This window comes from Medicago sativa, chromosome 6 (assembly GCF_051527215.1).
Source record: "Medicago sativa cultivar Bolivia chromosome 6, Bolivia_mono, whole genome shotgun sequence".
Taxonomy (NCBI): Eukaryota; Viridiplantae; Streptophyta; class Magnoliopsida; order Fabales; family Fabaceae; genus Medicago; species Medicago sativa.
Genome location: NC_140754.1, coordinates 11,472,164 through 11,490,786, shown reverse-complemented (window position 1 = coordinate 11,490,786; position 18,623 = coordinate 11,472,164). Strand labels below are relative to the sequence as shown.

The 18,623-nt window shown below is 34.0% G+C and overlaps 3 protein-coding genes and 3 pseudogenes across 8 annotated transcripts in view; 3 read left to right on the top strand and 3 right to left on the bottom strand.

Moving 5' to 3' along the window:
* Positions 1–235: 235 nt before the first annotated feature.
* On the bottom strand, positions 236–3,932 carry LOC146912825 (F-box/kelch-repeat protein At3g23880-like). 3 transcript variants are annotated; one of them, XM_085716154.1, is made up of 3 exons: positions 3,774–3,932; positions 1,400–2,690; positions 236–700 (listed from the first exon to the last, which is right to left on the bottom strand). In XM_085716154.1, exons 2-3 carry the CDS (start codon positions 2,659–2,661, stop codon positions 631–633), a joined length of 1,332 nt encoding a protein of 443 aa, XP_085572280.1. In that variant the 5' UTR covers positions 2,662–2,690; positions 3,774–3,932; the 3' UTR covers positions 236–630. The 3 variants fall into 3 exon arrangements, with proteins under 3 accessions (XP_085572280.1, XP_085572281.1, XP_085572282.1); XM_085716155.1 differs by lacking the exon at positions 236–700 and adding an exon at positions 758–1,129; XM_085716156.1 differs by lacking the exon at positions 236–700 and adding an exon at positions 758–1,112.
* A 1,564-nt stretch (positions 3,933–5,496) lies between these two features.
* The window catches only part of LOC146912818 (amino acid transporter AVT6A-like), a 37,443-nt pseudogene continuing 24,316 nt past the window's right edge, over positions 5,497–18,623 (bottom strand). Inside the window, exons 3-6 of the transcript XR_015013143.1 lie at positions 7,436–7,639; positions 6,708–7,170; positions 6,380–6,411; positions 5,497–6,044 (exon numbers count right to left, since the gene is read on the bottom strand). The product of XR_015013143.1 is annotated as an amino acid transporter AVT6A-like (transcript). The remainder of the gene's footprint in view (positions 6,045–6,379; positions 6,412–6,707; positions 7,171–7,435; positions 7,640–18,623) is intronic.
* LOC146912824 (F-box protein CPR1-like) lies at positions 9,573–12,038 on the bottom strand (annotated as a pseudogene). Its single transcript, XR_015014559.1, has 3 exons — positions 11,968–12,038; positions 10,728–11,736; positions 9,573–9,921 (listed from the first exon to the last, which is right to left on the bottom strand). The product of XR_015014559.1 is annotated as an F-box protein CPR1-like (transcript).
* LOC146912822 (uncharacterized) lies at positions 11,830–15,300 on the top strand. 2 transcript variants are annotated; one of them, XR_015013144.1, is made up of 3 exons: positions 11,830–12,187; positions 14,607–14,820; positions 14,902–15,300. XR_015013144.1 is itself a non-coding variant. In XM_085716159.1 (3 exons), the coding sequence occupies exons 1-2, from the start codon at positions 13,844–13,846 to the stop codon at positions 14,816–14,818; spliced, it is 912 nt and encodes a 303-aa protein (XP_085572285.1). In that variant the 5' UTR covers positions 13,786–13,843; the 3' UTR covers positions 14,819–14,820; positions 14,902–15,294. The 2 variants fall into 2 exon arrangements, 1 of the variants encoding a protein (XP_085572285.1); XM_085716159.1 differs by lacking the exon at positions 11,830–12,187 and adding an exon at positions 13,786–14,543 and having other exon boundaries at positions 14,902–15,294.
* On the top strand, positions 12,194–13,683 carry LOC146912823 (uncharacterized). The gene is made up of 2 exons (XM_085717748.1): positions 12,194–13,584; positions 13,680–13,683. The coding sequence occupies exons 1-2, from the start codon at positions 12,218–12,220 to the stop codon at positions 13,681–13,683; spliced, it is 1,371 nt and encodes a 456-aa protein (XP_085573874.1). The 5' UTR covers positions 12,194–12,217.
* On the top strand, positions 15,565–18,248 carry LOC146912821 (uncharacterized; annotated as a pseudogene).

Below are 18,623 nucleotides of genomic sequence, written 5' to 3'. Positions count from 1 at the left end.
TTCTTATTCCAACATAGGAGGAAAGTATTGGTTAACTTTGCATTTCAATATCTATTGTATAGTTTTTATTTACTTCTATGATTTTTGCATTTCTTGTTGTAGTTATATGATTTGATTTGTAATTTGGGTTTAGATCAGTTCATTCTATTATTTGAATTTAAAATTAAAGTATATGTATAAATAATGTGTGAAAATTGAAAGTCCATACATATTCAAGATTCAAGAATGGTTCAACTGGAAGAACAAAAGCTGAGTTGCATACCATAGGAAAATTATTAAAACTGCGAAGCAACTGTGAGTTCAGCTTACAGAAACAATTCATTGGATTCACTAAATACATCTTCGAAACAAAAATATTAGCATTTTTGAGTCAAACAAGTGAACAACAATTTGTATAAGCTAATATGTAACTAGAGATCCAAGTCATATATCAAAATGAAAACACAAGTGCGCCGGCTTTACAAAGTTCATGTTTTCAAACCCTAAAAAAAACCCAGATGACAATGAAGATTACTATTTCATACTTCATTCCTATTATCTTTTTTTATCGTAGTACATAATCATAATCTAGTACATATCATCCACTCCATCAACCCAAAGAGTAATGTCACTTGGTTGATCCTCGTCCTTTCATAATGAATGCCCTTCCTCCTCCTCCTCCTCCTCCTCTTCATCTTCCTCTTCCTCTATATCTCCTGACCTATAATTTAAAAATATCAATTAGACTAGAAGTGAACCAACAATACACAACATAAAATAAAAACACAAACGGAAAAAATGAATGCATAATGATAATGGAAAGTCCATCCATATTCGTAAGTAAACAAAGAAAGAAATTAGCTTCAACCATGAAGCCACAAATCAAAGCCTGTACCAATGGGCACAACTATATGGCTTAAAAGACACAGATAGTTGAGCCCTAAACATCGTTTTAGGATCACTTCATCTACTCAACTTAAATGATTTTTCTTGTTCTGATCTATCTACTGAACAACATGTGCAATGAACCTGTATAAGTCTCCGACTTGCTCATCAACCTCTTTCTAGGATCCCACCTTCAACTTTGTTTTATGATAAAGGATTTTTTAAGTCTAAATCAATGTGAGTTTCACCTGTGTTCAACTTTTTTCTGTAAAATGCAGACAAGAGTTTTGAATAAATTCGTTTTTGAGAATCATCTTCTAGCCTATATTTATTATAGAATCAAAATAAATTCATTTAATCAAGTAGATTTCCAAACCGATAACAATGATCAATAAATAATCATTCTCCAGTATAATCAACCCAAGCTATCATATGAAATATTTACACATGTTATTATAACATGCCAAAGATTTTAAAATAACATACAAGAATTACCATAGATTCATACAATTGAAAATGATAGAAGAGAACTTACTTAAAATGAGTCGAAACCAAGCTTTCAATGTAATCAATGGCGGAGAACCAACTTATTTTGTTGGAAATTCCAATTCTCTCTACTCTCTTATCTCTCCGATTATAGATAATTACTCTTTTGTCTTTATCATTTGTCAATATCAATGTATCTCCATTCTTCGAAAGGTACAAAGGTAACAATGGAGTAACACATGTCATGTATCCAAGTAAATCCCAGTCGTCTTTGATCGGAATGTTATGCATTTGAAGATTAACATATTCAAATCTAAATAACTGAGTCCAAGACTCTTGGACTCCAAACTCCTTCATCTGCCATACAACAAATTCGGTTCTCTTGAAATCATGCGAAAAGCAAAGACAATCTATTAGAACCCGAAGAGATGGCTCAACGCATGGCACCTCATTAAAATCCTTTGGAAGCAAAAGCCGGCTGTATGTCTCCGTTGAAAGATCAAGAGAAGCAATCACAAATTGCTCAACGTGAGGAATTGAAGCTTGAACTATATCTCCATCAGAAAGTCCAACATAGTCACCATGAATAGCTAGCCAGTTAACCGTTCCACTCAAATGCACACCATCATTCCCGATAAGAGGAACCAAAGGAAAACTTTGAATCTCTCTCCAACAAAAATCACCCAAACTGAAAACCCTCACCTTGCTTCTCCATAAACCTTCGGTCTCGGTCTCTTTCTCTTCATTACTTTCTGTATTAAGTGCCACTACCTTGTATGTTCCAGTTAAATAATCACAACCGAAACTGAACTTGAAAGGGCCCAATAAAGACTTATAGTCCCAAAACAAACCTAATTCGTTAGACATTGTCCTCGTTGCAGGATTCCATAAACAGAACCAGTACTTTGTGTGTATGCCAAAGATAGAATCGAAAAGCAAACAGAGCAATCCGTTGCAGGAGCCAACGACCTGCCAACTTTCTTCTTTCGAATTGTGGCAAGTGTCACCGGCAATAGTGACTGACACATTCTCGAGTAAACGATGCACAGGTAAGGATACGACATGCTTTACAGGGTGATTCCGAGTTGATGTGAGTATGAAGTGAGGGTTTTGTGACGACTTCTTAAGGTGCATTTCAGTGAAAGTTGGATTGGAGATGAGAGTGTTCCATGACTTGTTCACGCACTTGAATCGTGCGATGGTTTTCACGCTAAGGAACAATAGGATTTCGACGATGAGTTCGTCAGGAATCAACACCGGCGTGAATGGCAGGTTGGACTGACATTGATTCTTAATCGGACGGATATCCATCGGAGCAATGATGTTGAAAACCTGAAACCCTAACACCAAGAGAGAATCTAAAATGAGGGTAAAGTTGAAGTTATGCAAATAAATTGTGTGGTTAATAATGACAGTGAAGAATTGTGCTATTAAACCACTAGCATGAATCAGGGCATCAAAATTGAAGAAAAAAAATAAAGTAATTGAAACAAAACAGTTGGTAGAAAAATGGTTGATACTTGTTAAGATAGTGATTTTGATATACATATCAATCAAATATGGGGAGTGAAAAACACTTGGGCAAATCACATAAACATCACTTCAAAATTAAAATTTATGCTCAAACAAAACAATATCATGATCAATAGTGATGGGGAAGACCCTAAACAAATACAAACAGTTCAATAGTATAAAGCATGAATTGGCATAAAGGATGCAATGTAAAATTGTAATTGAAAACAAAATTAGTTGTTTGTTAACATCGCATAAGAAAACCGCTGGTTAATGATGTCCATTACCAGTTACCACAATTTGCGCCGCGACATCAGAGTTTATGATGTCTATTACCATTTACGACAATTGAGGCTCAATCATAATAGAAACCTAAAAGAACAGATTCATAACAGAAAATAAGAGAAAGAGAGACCGATTCTCATATTCTTGTATTTATACCTAGAGTAATATAACTGATTTTGGAATCAGTTAGCGACTGCACAACAGATTAAGTTAGTCACTATGTGTTCGACACCAAAAATGACACTTGTAATTACATTGAATCATGTCATTTTCTTAAAATTTGATCAGTGTCGATGTGTCCGTGCATGTGCTTCATAGATTACTGCTATATTAATAAATGAGTCACATTTAACCACCATTTTCTGGAGTATAAACAATAGTGAAGTTAACGTAATTTATGGCCTGTTTAGATTGACTTATTTGAGCTTATCTTCCAGTAAAAGCATCTGTGACATTGTTTGAGAGCACAAATAAAAACAAGGCCTCTCACTCTCAGTATCACGTTTTTTAAATTAAGCTGTAAATAAAGGTGATTATCCAAACAAGGCCTTAAAAATATTTGCGAAAGTTGAAAGTAGATTTGATAAGCACTAATGTAACAAATAAATAAGAAAAACAAAACTCACAATGATTCAATCCACGAAATCTGCAAGGAGAAGGAGAATGAAGCGAATCTGAACATCAATCTGAGGAGAAGAAATCTCGTCGCGGCGTTTTCAATGTATCGTCACTTTATTAAAGTTCAAAACCCATTTCGTGAATACCCCAAAACCCATCTCTTTGAGTTTATGTTTATAGTTATTTTATCTTTGTTTGATTAAAAAATTTGTTTAAAATTCTACCAAAAAATAAATAAATATCATGATCAAATAAAAATTTGCCTTATAATGTTTCTAGGTTAAATATCTTTATAAATATATCAACTTTTCGTTTTAATCTCTCTAAAATTTTCCTTCAATTTTTAGTTTTCTATAAAATTTTCAATTCTCACTTTCGGTCTCCATTTTTAAGACAAATCACGTGTAGTCATTGTATTTTTCAATAAAAGTGTGTAGAAATGTGTATAATATTGTAAAAATATTTCTAAAAAAATTAGAATTTTTTAACCAAAAATTAATTAAATATGAATATTTAAGCGCAAAAAATATAAAAATTCATATTTAATTCAAGTTTTTGTAAAAAAATCAAATTTTTGGAGAGATTCTTATAATATTATAAAAAAATTGTAAATTTTTATTCAAAAATATGAATTTTACATATGAGTATACTTAAAGGAGGTAAAATATGAATTTTACATGAGTTTACTTAAAGGAGGGACCAAAAGTGAAGATGAATTTTTTTGGGGACTAAGAGGTGAAGAAATTTTTAAGAGGGACTAAAACAAAAAATTGGTATATTTATAATCTTATAATATTATAAAAAAATTGTAAATTTTTATTCAAAAATATGAATTTTACATATGAGTATACTTAAAGGAGGTAAAATATGAATTTTACATGAGTTTACTTAAAGGAGGGACCAAAAGTGAAGATGAATTTTTTTGGGGACTAAGAGGTGAAGAAATTTTTAAGAGGGACTAAAACAAAAAATTGGTATATTTATAAGGATGAAAAACATATTTAACTCATTTTCTATCGTAATAGAGTTTCTAACCTTCATGTGATTAAATTAAATTAAATTAAGTGGCATTCTGATGTAAATGGACGATGCTAGAGTTTCAAACTGAATCCTTGTGCAAGTGGACGATGGGATTGAACGACTTGAATTAGTCGGCCCATAGGTTAGATATCGAGCTTTAATATATATGATACATCAAGACATTTGTTCAAGTAACATTTCTCTTTGGTGTATGGGTCCTTTAACTTGTATGCTGCTCAATATTTGCATTTTAATCCAATGTAAGACTTCAAATTCACACTCACATCAGCGAATGCAATAATCCAATGTAAGACTTCAAATTCACACTCACATCAGCGATTGCAATCAAGATTTTTGAAGAAGAATAGGTATTAAAGTATTAAAAAATAAGAAAACTCATGCCATATTGATCTCCAAAGGAGATTTAACTATAAAAAATAGTGACTTGCGAGATAAGTTATCCAAACTATGAAATCCTCTGGAACAATGGAAGATGATCACTATAGGAAATGGCTATTATGAATTTAGTCTTGTATCTATAGAGGATTTGAGGCGTGTCTGGGCTGGGTTGTTGATTTGTTGAAAAAGTAAACTTGTGCATTCTTTGGCTGTCACTTTGGTTTTGGTCAACAGATTTTATCCCTAACAAACCATTAACAAGTCATACATTTTCAAATCCATTATTCAATTTCTTTTTGTGAAACATAAAAATTCATGAACTTAACCATTCTTTCAGTCCTTTAGCAAGTAATAATGCTTACAAATGCCAACAAATACCTCCCTTACAGTTATAAAGGATAAGAAGGAGGCACATTCAATAAGAACCTCCACATGTACAACATCAAAGATCATATTACAAGAGAATTAAATATTGACAACAAATATGTTGTCGGACACTGTACAAATATACAATTTGGTATTTTTATTTCTTTCGCTCAGTCATGTCGGCAGTTGAGTTGAGCGTGTTTATATACCACATCCATATACGGCGTCAGACTTGCGATGTCCATATAACCCTACTCTATTATAAACAAGGTTGAACATGTTGCAGGCCTTCGCACACTTTTGAAGAATATTTGTACACATGGTAGCTATGTTCCTTTAATCTGAAAGTTTGGAAATATATGTACCGTAAGCTATCAAATCAAGAAATCACTCACATTATGATTTCTTCTCGTTGATCAAAGCATAAGCATCACTGTATATCGCCACGGCATTTGACAAAACTGCCAGCACTATCATAAGGACAGCCAGAATCCAGGGCCGTCTTAACAAATTCATAGGCCCGGTTTTAATTTTATAAGGGATGCAAAAAAAATTAAATTCCGGGCCCCAAAAAAAATAAATAAGCCATTTTAAAAAAAAATTATAAATCACACTTTGGTGGGTCTTGAACACATGACCTCACACTCAACAAAAAGTGGCCACACCACTAAAGCAAGCTGTACAAACTGAAATAATTTGCTTTTAATATATATATAACCATTATTTTTGTGTCTTACATATTAAAAAATATATTTTGGGCCCCAAAAAATTGGAGGCCCGGTGTCGTCGCCCAGCCTCGACGGGCTATGGGCCGGCCCTGCCAGAATCATATCTATTTTAGTTGCTATGTTGTAACGATCCCTGTAGGAAAAGAAAATGATTAATGATAACTGCTGAGTTGATTAATCATATGCAAAAGCATCATTCGTTATATAAGATTCCCGTCCTTTATGACAGGAATGAGAAAGGGGGAAATATGAACAAAAGCAATTCCTAGGAATCCATCATTCGCGGAAATATTTATCAGCAGTATCTTAGGATACAGGCAAGTCGTGTTTTGATTTGATACGAAAATAGATCCAATCAACACGAATCTTTATTGTATATCTATATTGGACATGAATCTCAGAACTAAATGAATTCATGACCAAACTCACCTCAAAGTGATTGCAGCTGGAAATATGAATGCTATACAAACAGCACCTGTTGCTCCAGTGAACTGGAAAATAACCCAAATGTTCGGTATGAAATTTGCTCCGAGGAAGATAATGACAACATGCCCAATAGTAACTGATGCAAATCTGAAGTTATCAACAACCAAAGGCCTTATTGATGAGGAAAATATCAGACCATCTACGTTGAGTCTCAATGCGTAGAAAATTACAGGAAATACAAGCACAAGATGCGCAGCATAGCTCAAACGAACAGCATCATTGAGCACAGAACCGAAAGGAATTCCAAGATCAGTATCAAAATTGGCAAGCACGTCATCAAGAGTTCCTTCACCAAATAGAAGGAACCCAAAGAAGCTTGTCAGTAAGTACACCGAAGAGCATAGAGTAGGGGAAGTACGCACGACCCCAAGTATCCGTGAGGAATCCTCAAGCAACCAAGTGTAAACTACAAAATGTATATTATTATTCATCATGTTGTTGTATATTATTGGATTTTGGATTAAAAAAATGTAGCACCGACACTTCTAATTGAAGGCATTTCCGGTGTCCAATATGCATGTCATTACATTTAATTTTGTTATTTCTAAAATTATTACCAGCGTGTCAGTGTTGTGTCTAGTGTCTGTCTCAATGCTTTATAGATCATGACTAATAAAAACATTAAAACAGCGCAACCAGGTTCGAAGGAAACATTTCAAAGATTTTCTTACCATTGAAGTGACAGATGTAGGCAGTCATCAGCACAGGAGCTACAGTGAATAGATCAAAAACAGAATCTACATCAGTAATGATTGGGAAGAGTCTGGGAATCCCAATGCCCCCGCTAATAATCTTGATAATTGAGATCCCCACAGCTATGATAAGGAAAACAACTGCTAATCCAACTGACAATGCAGATGTGAATCTCAATGAATCTGCAACAACCACAGAGAATGCAGCTAAATTTGTCATAGAAATGTTGCATGGACACAGTCGAGCACCGGTACAAAAACATAAACAGTCGGTTTAAAATCAACAACAGAAACCAAGCCTTATCCCACTGGATGGGGTCGGCTACGTGGATAGAATTACACTATAATGTTCTATCGTAAACCATATTTCGATCTAATTCATTAATATAAAAAAATTTCTAACCCGGTGGAGTTAAAATGAGAAAAGGGGTGAAGTAGCAAGCACTCTATTTCATTTAGTAACAAACCAAACAACTTAGCTACAAAAACTTTTCCATAGATAGACCAATTTGTTCAATTTACAAACAATGAAATGGAAACTTTTATCCATACCATTACCATCAAGCGTTTGAGTCATCTTCCTAACATTGACGTCAAATCTTTGGCCGTTTCAGTAATATTTTTAAAAAAAAGGTGACTCCTATCTACATGTTTCGATTTTCAACCAATTAATCCAAGAAAAGCAAAATTACTAAAAGTATGGATTGAAATGGAAACTTTCATCCATACCATTACCATCAAGCAGAGTGCATTATGGATTGAAATTGAAAGTCATGAAGAATAAAAAAAATTGGGTGGTATAGTCTAATATTCACCAAAGATTTGCGTGAATAATAATATAATATCCATCACGTTTCAAGTTTAATTATTAAAAGGGTTAATTATGTTTTTAGTCCCTACAAAATTGCGACCTTGTAAGTTTAGTCCTTACTTAATTTTAATAGCATTTTTAATCCCTTCAAAAAAAAATTTACTTATAATTTTAGTCCCTGCTAAAATAAATTTTGTTTAATTATCCTTAAACTCTTAAATTTTTTAACGATTCTTTTTATACAAGTTTAGAACACTATGAAAGGTTCATTTACTAAAATATATAATTTTTTAACATGAAATAAATTAAATATGAATTTTTTAAAACTACAAAAGTTTAAGATATAAGTAACAAAAATATGGACGTAGAAATCAAATTTTTGCGATATTTTTTTCGGAGGAACTTTTAATAACGTTCTTAACACGCCTGTAAAAAATTGTTGAAAAACTTAAGAGTTTAAGCATAAATTAAACAAATTTGGATTGAGTAAGGACTAATATTGAGTGTAGAAATTTTTTGTAGGGATTAAAAATGCTATTAAAATTAAGTAAGGACTAAACTTACAAGGTCGCAATTTTGTAGGGACCAAAAACATAATTAACCCTTATTAAAATGTAAGTCATTTCAAGGATTTGATTGCAAAGTCAACAAGATGCAACTATAATTAAAAATTAAAAATGTTGAAGAATAGAAGCATTTTAATAAATACTCCCTCTTCCCCTTTTTATAAGAGTGTTTTACAATAATCACGTATTAAAAACAATTGTTGGAACAATAAATTTGTTTGAAATGTGTCTGACTATTACTAAATTACTCATGTTGAGTCGATGTACCTATGATTGTTTAATATCAACCCTACTTTTATTGCAACCGTATTATGATTCTTCTATGCAAACTTGTTAGCATAACCCTACTTGCAGAAAAAGGTGCATATAGTCCCTGAAGAATTTAACGACATTCACATTTTCCATCTCCAATCAGGCAGATAAGAGTTCATGAAGACCACTTGGCTTCAGTCATCGATAAATAATATGTGAAAATTAAGAGTCCATACATATTCAAGAATGGTTCAACTGGAAGAACAAAAGCTGAATTGCATACCATAGGAAAATTATTAAAACTGCGAAGCAACTGAGAGTTCAGCTTACAAAAACAATTCATTGGATTCACTACATACATCTTCGAAACAAAAATATTAGCATTCTTGAGTCAAACAAGTGAACAATAATTTGTCCTTCAAAAAAAAAAAAGTGAACAATAATTTGTATAAGCTAGATATGAAAGTGATAAAAAAAAAAAAAACAATTCGATTAAGCAAATATATATAACTAGAGATCCAAGTCATATATCGAAATGAAAATGCAAAAGTACGCTGGCTGTTCAAAGTTCATGTTTTCAAACCCAAAAAAAACCAAGATGACAGTAAAGATTACTATTTCCTACTTCATTCCTATTTTATTTTTGTCATAATACATAATCATAATCTAAGCACAAATCATCCACTCCATCAACCCCAAGATTAATGTCACTTGGTTGATCGTCGTCCTTTCATAATAAATGCCCTTCCTCCTCCTCCTCCTCCTCCTCCTCCTCCTCCTCTACATCTTCCTCTTCATTCCCCTCTTCATCTTCCTCTTCATCCATATCTCCTGACCTATAATTTAAAAAAATATCCATTAGCTTAGAAGTGAACCAACAATACACAAAACATAAAATAAAAACACAAACAGAAATGAATGCATAATTATAATAGAAAGTCCATCCATATTCATTACAAAGAAAGAAATTAGCTTCAACCATGATGCCATGAATCAAAGCATGTATCACAAGCTTTACCGAGGTTGCGTAATTATTACAATATCAATTATAACTAGGTATATAGATAAAATAATTCTCACATATAAATTAGCATGGGTGTGCATTGGGGGGGAAATGAAATTAGATCAAGAAGAATATAGCTTAAAAGACATAGATAGTTGAGCCCGAAACATTGTTTTAGGATTACTTTGTCTATTCAACTTAAATGGTTTTTCTTGTTCTGATCTATCTACTGAACAACAGGTGCAATGAACCTGTATAAGTCTCCCACTTGCTCACCAACCTCTTTCTAGGATCCTACCTTCAACTTTGTTTTAATAAGGGTTTTTTAACTCCAAATCAGTGGGAGTTTCACCTGTGTTAACTTTTTTCTGTAAAATGCAGGCAAGAGTTTTGAACAAATTCTTTCGTGAGAATCATCTTCTAGCTTATATTTAATATAAAATCAAAACAAATTCATTTAATCCAGTAGATTTCCAAACCGATAACAATGATCAATAAATAATCATTCTCCAGTATAATCAACCCAAGCTATCATATGAAATATTTACACATGTTCTTATAACATGCCAAAGATTTTAAAATAACATACATGAATTAACCATAGATTCAAACAATTGTAAATGGTAGAAGAGAACTTACTTCCAATGAGTCGAAACCAAGCTTTCAACATAATCAATGGCGGAGAACCAATTTATTTTGTTGGAAATTCCAATTCTCTCTACTCTCTTATCTCTCCGATTATAGATAATTACTCTTTTGTCTTCATCATTTGTCAATATCAATGTATCTCCATTCTTCGAAAGGTACAAAGGTAACAATGGAGTATCACATGTCATGTATCCAAGTAAATCCCAGTCGTCATAGATCGGAAGATTATGCATTTGAAGATTAACATATTCAAATCTAAATAACTGAGTCCAAGACTCTTGGATTCCAAACTCCTTCATCTGCCATATAACGAATTCGGTTCTCTTGAAATCGTGCGAAAAGCAAAGGCAATCCATCAAAACCCGAAGAGATGGCTCAACGCATGGTACCTCATTAAAACCCTTTGGAAGCAAAAGCCGGTTGTATGTCTCTGTTGAAAGATCAAGAGAAGCAATCACAAATTGCTCAACATGAGGAATTGAGGCTTGAACTATTTCTCCATCAGAAATTGCATCATAGTCACCGTGAATAGCTAGCCAGTTAACCGTTCCACTCAAATGCACACCATCATTCCAGATAAGAGGAACCAAAGGAAAACTTTGAATCTTTCTCCAACAAACATCACCCAAACTGAAAACCTTCACCTTGCTTCTCCATAAACCTTCGTTCTCGATCTCTTTCTCTTTATTTCTTTCTGTATAAAGTGCCACTACCTTGTATGTTCCAGTTAAATAATCACAACCAAAACTGAACTTGAAATGGCCCACTAAAGACCTATAGTCCCAAAAAACCCCCTATTTCGTCAGACATTGTCCTTGTTGTGGGATTCCATAAACAGAACCGGTACCTTGTGTGTTCTCTTAAGAAAGAATTGAAAAGCAAACAGAGCAATCCGTTGCAGGAGCCAACGACCTGCCAACTTTCCTTTTTCAAATTGTGGCAAGTATCACCGGCAACAATGACTGACTCATTCTCGAGTAAACGATCACCAGGGGCGTCCCTGAGGGGGTGCAAACAGCTCAAACGAGCTGGGCCACCCCCAAGGATGGGCCTCAAAAAAATTTTTTTTACCTAGTACTATACTATCCCCCAATAAAAAAAAAAATTAAAAGGGTTGTTCAACGCGTTTTACAAATCAAAGTCACAGACCAATTCCTCAAACTCTTTCACGAATCAAAATCACAAATCACCTATTCCTCAAACTCTTTCACGAATCAAAATCACAAATCACCGATTCCTCAAATTCTCGCTGCTCTGCTCATCAGTCATCACCGATTCACAAATCAAAGTCACTGATTCCATCGCTGCTCATCAGTCATCACGTCACCGATTCCATCATCATCAGTCATCGCTGCTCATCACCAATTCCATCATCAGTCATCACCGATTCCATCGCTGCTCATCACCGATTCCATCACTGATCAAAATCATCAACTGATCAAAATCTTCAGGTTCTTTATTTTTTTAATCTTCCTCTATCTATGCCTCCTAAATTGGCTCCTCCTAGATTGCCGCCTAGGATTAGAAAGTTTGAGTCTGGCGCTGAGAAGCGTAGGAAAAAGAAAAAAATTGCTGAGTTAATTGAATCCCAAACAGGAGCTCTTGATAAATTTATTGTAAAAGAAACACAAATTCCTATTGATGATAGTCCTGTTGATACCATTCCTGTTGATGCTATTCCTGTTGATGCTATTCCCGTTGATGTTGATAATGTTGATGCTATGCCTATTCCTATTGATGACATTCCTGTCGATGATAATGTTGCTGTGGATGTTGATGTTGAAAATCTTAATGATAATGAAGATGATAATCAAAATGTTGATAATGTTAATGACATTCACATTAGTGTAGATATATTTGATCCAAGAAATTGGGATTCTCTCGAGTCTAAAATGATTGAGTTGTTAGCTACAAAAGGCCCTATAAGAGATTTAAGTATTGTGAAGGGTCCTAGAGATAAATCTCGTAGACGCTTTACGGCTAATTTGTATACTAGAACTTTATCAAATGGAGAGAAGTGTGATAGAGATTGGCTTGTTTATTCAAAAGAGCTTGATAGATTATTTTGTTTTTGCTGTAAAGTTTTTAAAAGAGGGAATGGTAGAGGTCAATTAGCAAATGAGGGTTTTAGTGATTGGTCACATGTTTTTGTTAGACTTAAAGAGCATGAGGCAAGCTTGGAACACATTAAGAGCATGACTAATTGGTATGAGTTGCGTCAAAGGATGAATAGTTTTCAAACTATTGATAAAACAACTCAAAAATTGATTGAGAAAGAAAAGGATCATTGGAAAAGTGTTTTAAAAAGAATCATTGCAATAGTGAAATTCCTTGCTAAACGTAATTTGGCCTTCCGTGGTTCTGTAGACAAATTGGATGAAGATGGGAATGGGAACTTTTTGGGCTTAATTGAAATGTTAAATGAATTTGATCCATGTGTCCAAGAACATGTTAGACGTGTTACTGTTGATAATCTTCATGTTCACTATCTTGGGCCTAGAATCCAAAATGAGTTAATACTTTTGCTTGCTTCTAAAATTAAAAATCTAATCATTGAAAAAATAAAGCAAGCAAAGTATTTCTCAGTGATACTTGATTGTACTCCTGATATTAGTCACCAAGAACAAATGTCTTTGATAATACGATATGTAGATGTTTCTTCAAATTCTGTTAGCATTGAGGAGTCTTTTTTAGGATTTTTGAATGTGAATGATACAACTGGGCAAGGGCTTTTTGATGTTTTACAAGATGAATTGAAAAATCTTGATCTTGACATCTTTGATGTGCGAGGACAAGGTTATGATAATGGGTCAAATATGAAAGGAAAACATCGAGGTGTACAAAAGAGGTTTTCAGATATAAATCCAAGAGCCTTTTATACTCCTTGTAGTTGCCATAGTCTTAACTTGACATTGTGTGATATGGCTAACTCATGTGGTAAAGCTAAAGATTTTTTTGGAGTTGTTCAACTCATTTATACTATTTTTGCCAACTCTACTAAGAGATGGACAATTTTGAAAGATAATTTAAAAGGGTTGACTCCAAAATCATTGTCATCCACTCGTTGGGAGAGTCATGTAGAAAGTGTCAAAGCTATAAGAACGGGAATGTCCGATTTTATTGAAGCTTTACTTGAAGTGTCAGATAAGGATGATGATTCTAAAATAAGAAGTGAAGCTAAATCTTTAGCAACACATGAACTTGGTGATTTTGAGTTTATAGTATCTATAATTATATGGTTTGACATATTATCTGCAATTAATTTGGTTAGCAAACTCTTACAGTCAGATGATATGCTTATTGATGTTGCTATGTCAAAAATAGAAGAGTTACTTTCTTTTTTTAAGGAATATAGAGAAACTGGTTTTAAGAAGGCCTTGGATGATGCTACAGAAGTTGCCATTGAATTGAATATTGACCCGGTATTTCCTCAAAGGCGCATAATTCGAAGAAAAAGGCAGTTTGATGAGGATTTGAATACCCCGTCAGTCGCGCAATCTGAAGAAGAATCTTTTAGAGTTAATTACTTTCTTTGCCTTGTTGATCAAGCTATTGTATCTCTTAATAAGAGATTTGAACAATTCCAACAATATGAAGCTGTTTTTGGTTTTTTATTTACTTCTGACAAGTTAAAATCATTGGATAATGCGACTTTGGAGTCTTGTTGTGGTAAATTTGAACAAGCATTGAAACATAATGAGGAATCTGATATTGATGGGAGAGAACTATATGTGGAGTTAAGGTCACTAAAAGATATCTTGCCTGAAGGAAAAATGGGACCTATTGAGATTTTAAGATTTTTGAAAGGCATGAGTTATTTTTCTAATACAATTGTTGCATATAGAATTTTATTGACTATTCCCGTGACAGTTGCCTCCGCAGAAAGAAGTTTTTCAAAGTTGAAGTTGTTGAAGTCTTACATGCGGTCTACCATGCTACAAGAAAGACTTAATGGCTTAGCAATGATAGCAATTGAGAATCCTATGTTGCGAAATATACAATACGAAGAGTTGATTGATGAATTTGCTGCAGTAAATGTGCGTAGGAAGTCTCGTTTTGGTGTGAATGAAGACTCGTTTTGAAGGTATTTGCCTAAACTTGTTTTATATTATTTATTATATTATTTATTTCTTATGTTTACGGACTTCATTTTTAATTTAAACAGGGCTGCGATTTTTTTGCTGTTGCTGTGACTGCTTGGCTTCTGTGCTGCCAGCTTTGTGGGTTTTTTGTTGTTGTTGTGACTGCTTGGTTGTTGTGCTGCCAGCTTTGTGCGCTTTTGGCTTTTGGTGATTTTGTGCAGGTTTCATTTTCTGTCCTCTTGTTTTAGCCTTTTAGGCCTATTAGAATTAGTTCCTCTTGCTTTTGGTGTTAGGTGGGGGTTCCTCATGTATACGGTAGTCTTTTCCACCTATGGGTGTACCGCATATATACGGCACCTTGTATTTATCTTTTAAAATATATAAATAGAACATTGCTCTTTTAAAAAAAATACGTTTTGATTTTATCAGTGGCCTCTTTTCATTCCCTGAGCCGAGCCTCCGAATTCTCAGGGACGGCCCTGAAAATCACAAATCACCGATTCCTCAAATTCTCGCTGCTCTGCTCATCAGTCATCACCGATTCACAAATCAAAGTCACTGATTCCATCGCTGTCATCAGTCATCACGTCACCGATTCCATCATCATCAGTCATCGCTGCTCATCACCAATTCCATCATCAGTCATCACCGATTCCATCGCTGCTCATCACCGATTCCATCACTGATCAAAATCATCAACTGATCAAAATCTTCAGGTTCTTTATTTTTTTAATCTTCCTCTATCTATGCCTCCTAAATTGGCTCCTCCTAGATTGCCGCCTAGGATTAGAAAGTTTGAGTCTGGCGCTGAGAAGCGTAGGAAAAAGAAAAAAATTGCTGAGTTAATTGAATCCCAAACAGGAGCTCTTGATAAATTTATTGTAAAAGAAACACAAATTCCTATTGATGATAGTCCTGTTGATACCATTCCTGTTGATGCTATTCCTGTTGATGCTATTCCCGTTGATGTTGATAATGTTGATGTTATGCCTATTCCTATTGATGACATTCCTGTCGATGATAATGTTGCTGTGGATGTTGATGTTGAAAATCTTAATGATAATGAAGATGATAATCAAAATGTTGATAATGTTAATGACATTCACATTAGTGTAGATATATTTTATCCAAGAAATTGGGATTCTCTCGAGTCTAAAATGATTGAGTTGTTAGCTACAAAAGGCCCTATAAGAGATTTAAGTATTGTGAAGGGTCCTAGAGATAAATCTCGTAGACGCTTTACGGCTAATTTGTATACTAGAACTTTATCAAATGGAGAGAAGTGTGATAGAGATTGGCTTGTTTATTCAAAAGAGCTTGATAGATTATTTTGTTTTTACTGTAAAGTTTTTAAAAGAGGGAATGGTAGAGGTCAATTAGCAAATGAGGGTTTTAGTGATTGGTCACATGTTTTTGTTAGACTTAAAGAGCATGAGGCAAGCTTGGAACACATTAAGAGCATGACTAATTGGTATGAGTTGCGTCAAAGGATGAATAGTTTTCAAACTATTGATAAAACAACTCAAAAATTGATTGAGAAAGAAAAGGATCATTGGAAAAGTGTTTTAAAAAGAATCATTGCAATAGTGAAATTCCTTGCTAAACGTAATTTGGCCTTCCGTGGTTCTGTAGACAAATTGGATGAAGATGGGAATGGGAACTTTTTGGGCTTAATTGAAATGTTAAATGAATTTGATCCATGTGTCCAAGAACATGTTAGACGTGTTACTGTTGATAATCTTCATGTTCACTATCTTGGGCCTAGAATCCAAAATGAGTTAATACTTTTGCTTGCTTCTAAAATTAAAAATCTAATCATTGAAAAAATCAAGCAAGCAAAGTATTTCTCAGTGATACTTGATTGTACTCCTGATATTAGTCACCAAGAACAAATGTCTTTGATAATACGATATGTAGATGTTTCTTCAAATTCTGTTAGCATTGAGGAGTCTTTTTTAGGATTTTTGAATTTGAATGATACAACTGGGCAAGGGCTTTTTGATGTTTTACAAGATGAATTGAAAAATCTTGATCTTGACATCTTTGATGTGCGAGGACAAGGTTATGATAATGGGTCAAATATGAAAGGAAAACATCGAGGTGTACAAAAGAGGTTTTTAGATATAAATCCAAGAGCCTTTTATACTCCTTGTAGTTGCCATAGTCTTAACTTGACATTGTGTGATATGGCTAACTCATGTGGTAAAGCTAAAGATTTTTTTGGAGTTGTTCAACGCATTTATACTATTTTTGCCAACTCTACTAAGAGATGGACAATTTTGAAAGATAATTTAAAAGGGTTGACTCCAAAATCATTGTCATCCACTCGTTGGGAGAGTCATGTAGAAAGTGTCAAAGCTATAAGAACGGGAATGTCCGATTTTATTGAAGCTTTACTTGAAGTGTCAGATAAGGATGATGATTCTAAAATAAGAAGTGAAGCTAAATCTTTAGCAACACATGAACTTGGTGATTTTGAGTTTATAGTATCTATAATTATATGGTTGACATATTATCTGCAATTAATTTGGTTAGCAAACTCTTACAGTCAGATGATATGCTTATTGATGTTGCTATGTCAAAAATAGAAGAGTTACTTTCTTTTTTTAAGGAATATAGAGAAACTGGTTTTAAGAAGGCCTTGGATGATGCTACAGAAGTTGCCATTGAATTGAATATTGACCCGGTATTTCCTCAAAGGCGCATAATTCGAAGAAAAAGGCAGTTTGATGAGGATTTGAATACCCCGTCAGTCGCGCAATCTGAAGAAGAATCTTTTAGAGTTAATTACTTTCTTTGCCTTGTTGATCAAGCTATTGTATCTCTTAATAAGAGATTTGAACAATTCCAACAATATGAAGCTGTTTTTGGTTTTTTGTTTACTTCTGACAAGTTAAAATCATTGGATAATGCGACTTTGGAGTCTTGTTGTGGTAAATTTGAACAAGCATTGAAACATAATGAGGAATCTGATATTGATGGGAGAGAACTATATGTGGAGTTAAGGTCACTAAAAGATATCTTGCCTGAAGGAAAAATGGGACCTATTGAGATTTTAAGATTTTTGAAAGGCATGAGCTATTTTTCTAATACAATTGTTGCATATAGAATTTTATTGACTATTCCCGTGACAGTTGCCTCCGCAGAAAGAAGTTTTTCAAAGTTGAAGTTGTTGAAGTCTTACATGCGGTCTACCATGCTACAAGAAAGACTTAATGGCTTAGCAATGATAGCAATTGAGAATCCTATGTTGCGAAATATACAATACGAAGAGTTGATTGATGAATTTGCTGCAGTAAATGTGCGTAGGAAGTCTCGTTTTGGTGTGAATGAAGACTCGTTTTGAAGGTATTTGCCTAAACTTGTTTTATATTATTTATTATATTATTTATTTCTTATGTTTACGGACTTCATTTTTAATTTAAACAGGGCTGCGATTTCTTTGCTGTTGCTGTGACTGCTTGGCTTCTGTGCTGCCAGCTTTGTGGGTTTTTTGTTGTTGTTGTGACTGCTTGGTTGTTGTGCTGCCAGCTTTGTGCGCTTTTGGCTTTTGGTGATTTTGTGCAGGTTTCATTTTCTGTCCTCTTGTTTTAGCCTTTTAGGCCTATTAGAATTAGTTCCTCTTGCTTTTGGTGTTAGGTGGGGGTTCCTCATGTATACGGTAGTCTTTTCCACCTATGGGTGTACCGCATATATACGGCACCTTGTATTTATCTTTTAAAATATATAAATAGAACATTGCTCTTTTAAAAAAAATACGTTTTGATTTTATCAGTGGCCTCTTTTCATTCCCTGAGCCGAGCCT

What these genes read in the sequence shown, in the direction of transcription:
- LOC146912825 (XM_085716154.1), bottom strand. Translation starts at nt 2,661, where the DNA reads ATGGATATCCGTCCGATTAAGAATCAATGTCAGTCCAACCTGCCATTC. An exon ending in TTGGTTTCGACTCATTTTAA is followed by an intron (nt 701 to 1,399) that starts GTAAGTTCTCTT and finishes TTTAAATTATAG; the next exon opens with GTCAGGAGATATAGAGGAAG.
- LOC146912823 (XM_085717748.1), top strand. Translation starts at nt 12,218, where the DNA reads ATGCCTCCTAAATTGGCTCCTCCTAGATTGCCGCCTAGGATTAGAAAG.
- LOC146912822 (XM_085716159.1), top strand. Translation starts at nt 13,844, where the DNA reads ATGTCCGATTTTATTGAAGCTTTACTTGAAGTGTCAGATAAGGATGAT. An exon ending in GATTTTAAGATTTTTGAAAG is followed by an intron (nt 14,544 to 14,606) that starts GCATGAGTTATT and finishes TTCCCGTGACAG; the next exon opens with TTGCCTCCGCAGAAAGAAGT.